At 31.4% G+C, this 8,714-nt stretch overlaps 2 protein-coding genes across 3 annotated transcripts; both read left to right on the top strand.

Moving 5' to 3' along the window:
- The first annotated feature begins 1,756 nt into the window (after positions 1-1,756).
- On the top strand, positions 1,757-3,065 carry LOC105828195 (Golgi SNAP receptor complex member 2). Its single transcript, XM_012666421.3, has 2 exons — positions 1,757-2,213; positions 2,287-3,065. Exons 1-2 carry the CDS (start codon positions 2,074-2,076, stop codon positions 2,783-2,785), a joined length of 639 nt encoding a protein of 212 aa, XP_012521875.1. The 5' UTR covers positions 1,757-2,073; the 3' UTR covers positions 2,786-3,065.
- Positions 3,066-4,964: 1,899 nt separating this feature from the next.
- Positions 4,965-8,578, top strand: LOC105828134 (ESF1 homolog). 2 transcript variants are annotated; one of them, XM_036287723.1, is made up of 8 exons: positions 4,965-4,987; positions 5,408-6,141; positions 6,339-6,517; positions 6,763-6,870; positions 6,952-7,152; positions 7,236-7,455; positions 7,529-8,322; positions 8,390-8,578. In XM_036287723.1, the coding sequence occupies exons 2-8, from the start codon at positions 5,439-5,441 to the stop codon at positions 8,501-8,503; spliced, it is 2,319 nt and encodes a 772-aa protein (XP_036143616.1). In that variant the 5' UTR covers positions 4,965-4,987; positions 5,408-5,438; the 3' UTR covers positions 8,504-8,578. The 2 variants fall into 2 exon arrangements, with proteins under 2 accessions (XP_036143616.1, XP_012521803.1); XM_012666349.3 differs by lacking the exon at positions 4,965-4,987 and having other exon boundaries at positions 5,157-6,141.
- Positions 8,579-8,714: the final 136 nt, after the last annotated feature.

The raw sequence follows: 8,714 nt of genomic DNA, 5'->3' as shown, positions 1-8,714 counted from the left end.
TTTTCATGTTCCTCTCCACACGCAAGCGAATCGCTTCTGCGAATTTGTAAATGCAAATTCGCGGAAAAGAGACGTGTGAACAAATATATTATCTATTCGATGAAAACGCGTAGCGTGCTAGAAACAATTAAAATGTTGCCATTGTATTAATTTTTAAGATTTTTTTGTGTTTACTCTAAAATGAATATTAATATTAGTAAATTAATATTGATAAATTAATTAAACATATTAGTAATTAAAAATAAATATTTTTGATACAATTAATATTAAAATTAATTATTATTATGATTGCAGATTTGAAAAAAAAGAGAAACTAATATTGTAATATAAAATTTAAATTTGAATATTTCTGAAAATATTATAATATTCTTTTATAATAATTCGTATACAGAGGATAGAAATTAACTTACTGTGTTAGATTAAATTTATTAATATTACTTTAAGAAAAATAATTAATGTTAATTATTATAAATTATTGAGATATTGTTATAAAAATTACAGTATTCTGTAAACAATTAAATGCCATTTTTTTATGAGCAAGCTTAATAGATAAATGAAACAACGACTGATTGTTGGTAATGTCAATTCTTTACTTTATATCAAAAATTTATTAGCGCGCGCTAAATTATATAGCGCTTTCGCGCTACCAAACCGTTTGAAGATCATCATCGACGAAATGCTTTGCTTATTTTTAAGCAATTGTAAAATCTCGCAATGTGCACAAAGCGCGCGAAATGCAAAAGTATATAGTCGTTAAACATTTTTTAAGTGCGAATAATTTGATCTAAACAGAGCACTTTCGATTATTGACTATTAGCAAATTGTTCCCTTATAAAAATATATATTTTACATATGTGATAATTTAATACTAAAAATAAGTATTACCCAGATAGAAACGCATGCAGAAAAATTTTAGTAGCATTTAGTTTCAAAATGTAATGTACAATATATCGTGTCATAATTGTAAATCTAATTTTGGAAATTATTCTAAATTTTAGTACATGTAGCAATTTAAAAAAAAAACAATACCTAATAATTTATACGTAAATAAATTTAAAATTTATTTTTCAATTTAATGTCGTAATTAAAATATTTACGCAAAGTAATTTCTTTCACAACTTTCTCAATATTTACGACTTATAATATTACAAAATTCGTTTTCAACAAAACATATGCGTTTTGTAGTCTCATCTGCAATTATTGCGAAATTGAGCTAAATAGAAAAATACAATAATTGTGCATTTATTTCACCATATTCCTATCTGAGTAATTATAGCCAAGCAAATTTTTAATACTGTGCAGTATTACATTTTTATAAGAGTTTTTTGTTGTCGCATTTGTACATTTAAACACATCCCAAAAACATATCACTGTTTTCCCAAGAATTTTGTTTTTTTCTTATCATTTATTTATTTTTAATTTTTATTATAATTCTATTTTGTTTTACTTATTCATATATGTATATCTTTTTATTAGCTTTTTTGATTTAAATATTTTAATTTATTTCTCGCTCCAAGAACGCTGCAAATTATAATACATATGTATTATATTATTTGTCATTATTTATCATGTAATTATATATATATATATATATATATATATATATATATATATATATATATATATAATTGTATTTGGCTTCGTTAAGCACATTTGTCCTGAAAAATTTTCTAAGCCAACAGCCAATCAGCACACTCATAGTACTAGCGTAATCTCTTTTTGATGAAGTGTTAATCTACAAATTTTATATTCTATGGTTGGTACACGTCATTGGTTAAGGTCCGGTCCGGTGTGTGTGGCATGTGTTTAACCAGTTTAGACGTGGCTTGAAAGATTTTTGAAGATTGCGAATGCAATCAATCGCCTTTTATATAATACAATTTTGTTTTATTATACTGATTCTAAAACAATTTATTAGTGCTTAATAGTCGTATCGTTTCCACGGAATTTACTGGAGACAGAAACCAAAAATTTTACTTTGCACGTTAAATAACATAATTTTATGTTTGCTGTGTAAAGATTGTTTTGATTACTACCTGTGTACATCAATCAAAATCTTTTTATAAAAATAAAATGGAGGCATTGTATCATCAAACTAACAAATTGATACAAGAAACGCAACATATTTTCTCGCAACTTGAAAGAAAATCGTCTAATGAAGATTTGCAGGAAGTGCAAAAGGCTATCGAGAACAAAATAAATCTCATCAACAGGTAATTAGAATAATCATTTGCGAATTTTTTTTTCTACGTACGATATAATTTACTTTTAAATGATTTTTCTCAGCAATTGCGAGAGACTCGATGTGCTATGTCTCAAGGGTCCGGTGTCACAAAGGCAAAACAATAAGATGCGAGTAGACCAGCTGAAGTATGACAGCCGTCATCTTAGCGCTGCCCTGAACTCGTGGTGCAACCGTGTAATACGGCAACAGAGAGAGGAAGCAGAGAGAAATGCTCTTTTGGCCAGGAGGTTTACCACCAATGATCATGTGGACATTTTTATCGATCACACTATACAGCACAATGACAACTTACAAAACGCCGATCGTGGTATGGATGATCTGATACATCAGGGCAACAACATCCTGGACAACTTGAGGTCTCAGAGAATAACATTGAAAGGTGCCCACAAACGTCTGAGAGACATTGGCAATACTCTAGGTCTTTCCAATACCACTATGAGGCTTATTGAGCAACGAACCAGGCAAGATGGATTTATTTTAGTCCTTGGTATGACTCTCACTTGCATAATCATTCTCTTAGTGATAGTTTATCTCACTTAGAAACATTCCAAATTGTTAAATGTAATATATCTGTGATTGATTGTAATCATTTGCTCGAAATATATACTTGTTATTTTTTTCTCACCTATGATTATAATATGCTTATGAAAAAAAATGTAGATTGCAAGATATTTAGAGTTATTTATTATAAGACTATTGTAAGTATGTAAATATGAATGCCAAGATAAATGCAATTTGCAAAATATTTTATATTATGCTAAGATACAACACATGTATATTTTATTGTAAAATTGTTGCTAATACATTTATTGTAAACTTACTAATAATTTTCTCAAATATATTAATAAAACTATTCACATTTTCAATAAAAAGAATGAAAAAGTTCTTGGAAATACCATGTACATAATTTACATATAAATTGATCTACGAATGTATTAAAACTGTACTCTTTGTTAATTTTTATTATAAATTATTTGTTTTTATTAGGGTAGCTATTTCAAATATGTATTATAGAAAATCGTGTTTGTTTAGCTGCACTTTATTTATTTCTATCTGAATTTTTTCTCATCAAAACTTAAAAATTGTATTCTATTACATAAATGCAGTTGTTCTAAAATAGCAAAAAGAGAATTGTTAAAAATAGACAAAATTATTAATGCAATTTTTTATAGAATAAAATTGTACCAGAGAGAAATCTGAGAGCAGGCATAGCATTGTTTTAAGGTGTTTTCATCCATCAGCGCCTCTATGTGCACAAAATGTGCACATTGAACTACATAATCAAATATCTATGAATTCCATAGGTAATGTGCATGACTTTTTGGGTCTCTTCTATGCTATGTTCACATTTATTTGGTTGTTCATGCTATACCCGTAAATTTTACAATTATAGGCTTGTTCTTTGTTGTTGCACTGCTGTACTGGTGCAATAAGTTAGAATGGGAAAAAATATTTCTGTCTTATTCTAGTTTATTGCACCAGTGCAGCAGTGCAGCAACAAAGAACAGGCCTGATATGCATTCATATTTTAAATGTTTTATGCAAATATGCATAATCGTGTTCTATAAATGTGCAATACTACATATACATGATATAAATTCAAATAATTGATTTGATAAAAATTCACTCACCGAGTTGCTGTTGCTGCTCCTGCTGCTGATGCTGCTGCTACATTCCTTTTCCAGTTTTGATTCTGAAAATGTGATAAATATTATTCCTAAACTCAAATACAAAAGCAGGTAAAAAAATGTATCACTTGAAAAAATAGTATATTTACCGAGTCGCTCCATGGATGCCACTTTCTGCTGACATCATCCTGCTATTCTCGAACCGCACACTAATAACGATCGCCCGATACTTTATTCGGCAAATCCGATATTACGGATAATATATCACACACGAGTAAAACGTAAACCGCGCGCGAAAATTTCACTTGGCGCGACCTGGCGCGACCGTTAAGGTGCTTTTTCATGGGCGTCAGTTGACGCCAATATTCTGACCAATTCTGATGCGCAAAGGTTTTCACGCGTCAGTTTTGTAACTCGCGTTGTCTATCGCACGCGACGATTGGACGCTGGTTTGACGCTATAGAAGTTAGAAAATTCGAACTTCTTCAGCGTCGACGCAGAAACTAACATGACGTCACAAATCGTCTTGACGCGCGTCAACTGACGCCCATGAAATGGCACCTTTACGTTTAAAAAAATACGTGAAAGTACGGCTCGTCTGATTGGCGGTGAAAATCAACATGGCACGAAAGTGGCGTGACGTCACGTAACTTCGTGGAAACGCAGGCCGAGGAAAGCGGTGAGAAAAGCGTTTGAATGAAAATTACGCGCCGAGATACAACGAACGGAGACAAATTCGTTTCGAGGATTTCGTATGCCCGCACGACGATTAAGGCCCGGTTCCACAACTCACGGTTAAATTAACTGGCTGATTGTTCCATTGGAATTGACCAATCGTATTTGTCGTTAAGCAAAATTAACAAATACGATTGATCAATTCCAATGGAATAATCGGCCAGTTAATTTAACCGTGAGTTGTGGAACCGGGCCTAAGTAACACTTCACTTAATTTAAAGGGCCATTTAAAGGGCCATCTACAATGGAGTGTTTTAGCCATAACAGCACTAAAACTACGGCAATGCTTTCTAGAATAAAAACGACGTAGCAATAACATACAAGCCGGTCATCAAAGAAAGGCGACCAAAAACTAATCCCGAATGCCCCAACGCTCATCGTAAGTACGCAATGAATTGACTCAATGTCTGCTGTAAACAGTAAAGCAATACGAAGTGGAGACATTGGGTGCTTTCCATTTAATGACACAAGTCGACACAAGTGTCGTTCTATCTTTGTTACTCATTGAACATAAAAAAAGATAGAACGATGCTTGTGTCGACTTGTGTTACTAAATGGAAAGCACCCATTTTCTACGACTACTGCTACGGCCTACGACTCTCCATTGTAGATGGCCCTTTATGACTACGACTACGACACCTACGTGTCGTTCTCTGCTTTCGGCCTAACTGATCCTTATGCATTTAAATCTAACCTATCTTCAAGTGTCGAAGACCACGTGTGACTGAGCGCAATTTTCCTGTATACAAAACGTTTCTGTGTACATAAAATTTTAGAAATTAAATTATTGCGTTTATAGTTTAATAGAGTAATCAACAATATCAGCAATAATGGATGAAATGCTGAAAGATGCGCGTTTTGCGCATATTGCGAGAGATCCGAAGTTTCGTCGCATTCCCAAAACCGAGAGGAAGGTGAAAATCGATCATCGGTTTAAGGACATGTTTAAGGACAAAAAGTTCACGGTCAAGTATACCATTGATAAGCGCGGTAGACCTGTTAGTCAAACCACCACCGAAGATCTCCGAAAATATTACGAGCTGTCGAGCAGCGAGGATGAAGATGAGGATGAGTCTACATCATCTGTAAACAAGAAAGACTGCGAGAAAAAAGTAAAAGACACTAAGGAAAAGAAAGAAAAGGACAAGAAGAAAACGGCGAAGGAAATCGAATCAAAAGCTGATTCCACGAATAACTCCAAGAATGAAAATAAGAACAAAAATGATGCGTTGAATAAGAAAAATTTGTCTGGAATAAAAACGAAAGAGGAATGTGCCAATAACGACGAATCTGATAGCGATTTCTCAGACGATTCTATCGAAAAATCAGACGAACGTGAAGACAAAGAATTTTCTCAAGTAGAGTTGGATGAAAATGATAAGCAGCTGCATAAAAGACGAAAAGGTGAAAAGAGCAGACTTACAGATGAAATTAAAACGAAACTAAGAGATCTTACTGTGAATTATGCCAGAGGAGAAGGTGTCCTGATGACCGACAGTAGTTCTTCTGAAGAAGAATCGTCAGAAGCTAGTGGTAAAATGTTATTCTTTTATATATATATATTAATTTGTGTACACACACACACACACACACACACACATACACACACGCACGCACATATATATATATATATATATATATATATATATATACTAAACATTTTTAAGTAATATGTAAAACAGTAATATGTAAAAGTCTTATCTTTATTTTAATTTTGTTATTTAATTTAGATGCAGAAGAAGAGATTGAACACAACTGGGGTGAACTTGATAAAGAAGCTGAAACTACAGATGACATTACTCGTCGATTAGCTATTTGTAATATGGATTGGGATAGAATACGTGCTGTGGACTTGATGATTTTATTAAATTCATTCTTGCCTAGCGGTGGAATCATTCATTCAGTTACAGTAATATAATGATTAAAATAGTAATTATTAATGTTATAAGAAAGATAAATGTATTAATGTATTTGTTTTACAATTGATATATTTGGATTGGAATATATGTAATTAACTTTGCAAAAAAATATTAATTTTAATAATATTTGAAATAGAGTAATAGTAAATGTTGAAATTTAAAACAAATTAAAATTATTTAAATTTATAAAATAGAAATGGGAATTATATATTAATTATGTATTTACTTAATTTAGATTTATCCATCAGAATTTGGTCTGCAGCGCATGAAGGAAGAAGAGATTAATGGACCAATAGAGTTAAGAAACGAGACTATTGGAAGTGAAGATGAAAATGAAGATAATGTATAAAATAATGACTTTCTGTTTTGTTTACAGTTGTACAGTATAATTTTTTTCTTATTAATCATCTGCCCCTTTTTTTAGAATGAAGAAGGTGCGAAATATCACATGGAAAAATTGAGGCAATATCAATTGAATCGATTGAAATATTATTATGCTGTTGCTGAATTTGATTCTGCGGAAACGGCAAACAAAGTATATACCGAATGCGATGGTATCGAATATGAATCTACTGCAACTAGATTGGATCTCAGGTTCATATCAGATGATATGACATTTGATCAGGTATCTCTTAGAACAATAATATAGAAGTTATAAGAAAAGAGTATTAAGAAGCATAGTTTTTTTACATTAAATGTCTGTTAAAGGAAGCTAAAGAGATATGTACTGAAATACCCGAACCTGTTAAATATGAACCAAGACAATTTACAACAACGGCTTTGCAACAAGTTAAAGTCCAATTAACGTGGGATGAAACAGATCCAAATAGACAAGAGTTTACACAAAAATTAAATTCGGGAAAATTACAAAATATTGATGAAAATGATCTACAGACGTATCTGGCAAGCGGTAGTGAAGATGACTCGGGTAGGATTTTGTTAATTTTGTATATGTTTATATTAAATCTAAACTTATTAAATTATTTTTTATTTTATTTTAGATGTAGAAAAAAAGAAAGACATAATTGAAAAAATCAACGATAATTCAGAATCAGATCTGGTAAATAATGATCCAATTGGAAAGTACAAATCTATATTAAAAGCTATCGAAGAAGAAGAAGAAGCAAAGAAGAGCAAAGATGTTGAATTGGAATTCTCATGGGGTTTAGGTACTAAAGAAAAGGCTGAAAGGTTAGTCAAAGAGAGAACGAAAAATAAGGAAGAGCTCACACCTTTTGAACAATATCTAGAGAAACGCAAAGCGAAAAAGAAAGCTAAAAGAGAAGAAAGGAAAAAACTTAAAGAAGAAAGTCAGAAAAGCGAAGATTCGGAAGATTCTTTGCCATCTGATGTAGATATGAATGATAAATATTTTGCAGACGAATTCAAAAACAGTAAATCGTTATCTCATAGAAAAGGAAAGAAAGATAACGAACCTACTGTTGACAATTCAAACGAACAGGAAGAGAAACGACGTAAAGCTGAATTGGAATTGCTTCTGATGGATCAAGATGAAGACGACAAAAAGCATTTCAATATGAAGCAGATCGAAGAAAACGCGACTATGTCAAAATCTAAACGAAAACGTCTCAACAAAAAAAAGAATGTGCAAGAAGAAGCAAAAGAGGACAATTTCGAAGTTAATGTTAAGGATCCAAGATTTGCCGCTTTGTTCACGTCGCATCATTTCAATATCGATCCTGCAGACTCACGTTATAGGAAGACAAAGGGTACGGAAGCCTTAGTTAATGAAAAATTGAAGAGAAGAGCTGATACCGAAACACACACAGAAGATGTAAGTAAAAGAATAATTTCATTAACAGCCATTTATGCACTCTTCTAATATATATTGTAACTTTCAGGATAAGCAATTTAAAAAGCCAAAAACGAACGAAAAATTGTCGACGGAATTAAAAGCCCTAGTTAAATCTGTTAAGAAGAAAACACAAAATATCACACAGCCAATAAAAGGATAGAATCATATTTGTATTAATTTTAAATAATAATAGAGATATATATTTTATAGATTAAGAAACTATTTTATACTTCAAGAGATAATTCTTTTTTATTTTACAGAGTGTATTATGAGATATAAATAGTATTTTACATTTCCAGAAATCATATTTCTAAAAAAATATTAATTTTTATGATAATCTAAAATTATCATAATTACTAATAGCATATAAT

This window comes from Monomorium pharaonis, chromosome 5, assembly GCF_013373865.1.
Source record: "Monomorium pharaonis isolate MP-MQ-018 chromosome 5, ASM1337386v2, whole genome shotgun sequence".
NCBI lineage: Eukaryota > Metazoa > Arthropoda > Insecta > Hymenoptera > Formicidae > Monomorium > Monomorium pharaonis.
This window is presented reverse-complemented; position numbering and strand designations above follow the sequence as displayed.

Excerpts from the sequence above, each read along its gene's own strand:
- LOC105828195 (XM_012666421.3), top strand. The coding sequence starts at position 2,074 with ATGGAGGCATTGTATCATCAAACTAACAAATTGATACAAGAAACGCAA. Across the intron at positions 2,214-2,286 it reads AAAATAAATCTCATCAACAG|CAATTGCGAGAGACTCGATG; the intron begins GTAATTAGAATA and ends GATTTTTCTCAG.
- LOC105828134 (XM_036287723.1), top strand. The coding sequence starts at position 5,439 with ATGGATGAAATGCTGAAAGATGCGCGTTTTGCGCATATTGCGAGAGAT. Across the intron at positions 7,456-7,528 it reads CGGTAGTGAAGATGACTCGG|ATGTAGAAAAAAAGAAAGAC; the intron begins GTAGGATTTTGT and ends ATTTTATTTTAG. Across the intron at positions 8,323-8,389 it reads CCGAAACACACACAGAAGAT|GATAAGCAATTTAAAAAGCC; the intron begins GTAAGTAAAAGA and ends TGTAACTTTCAG.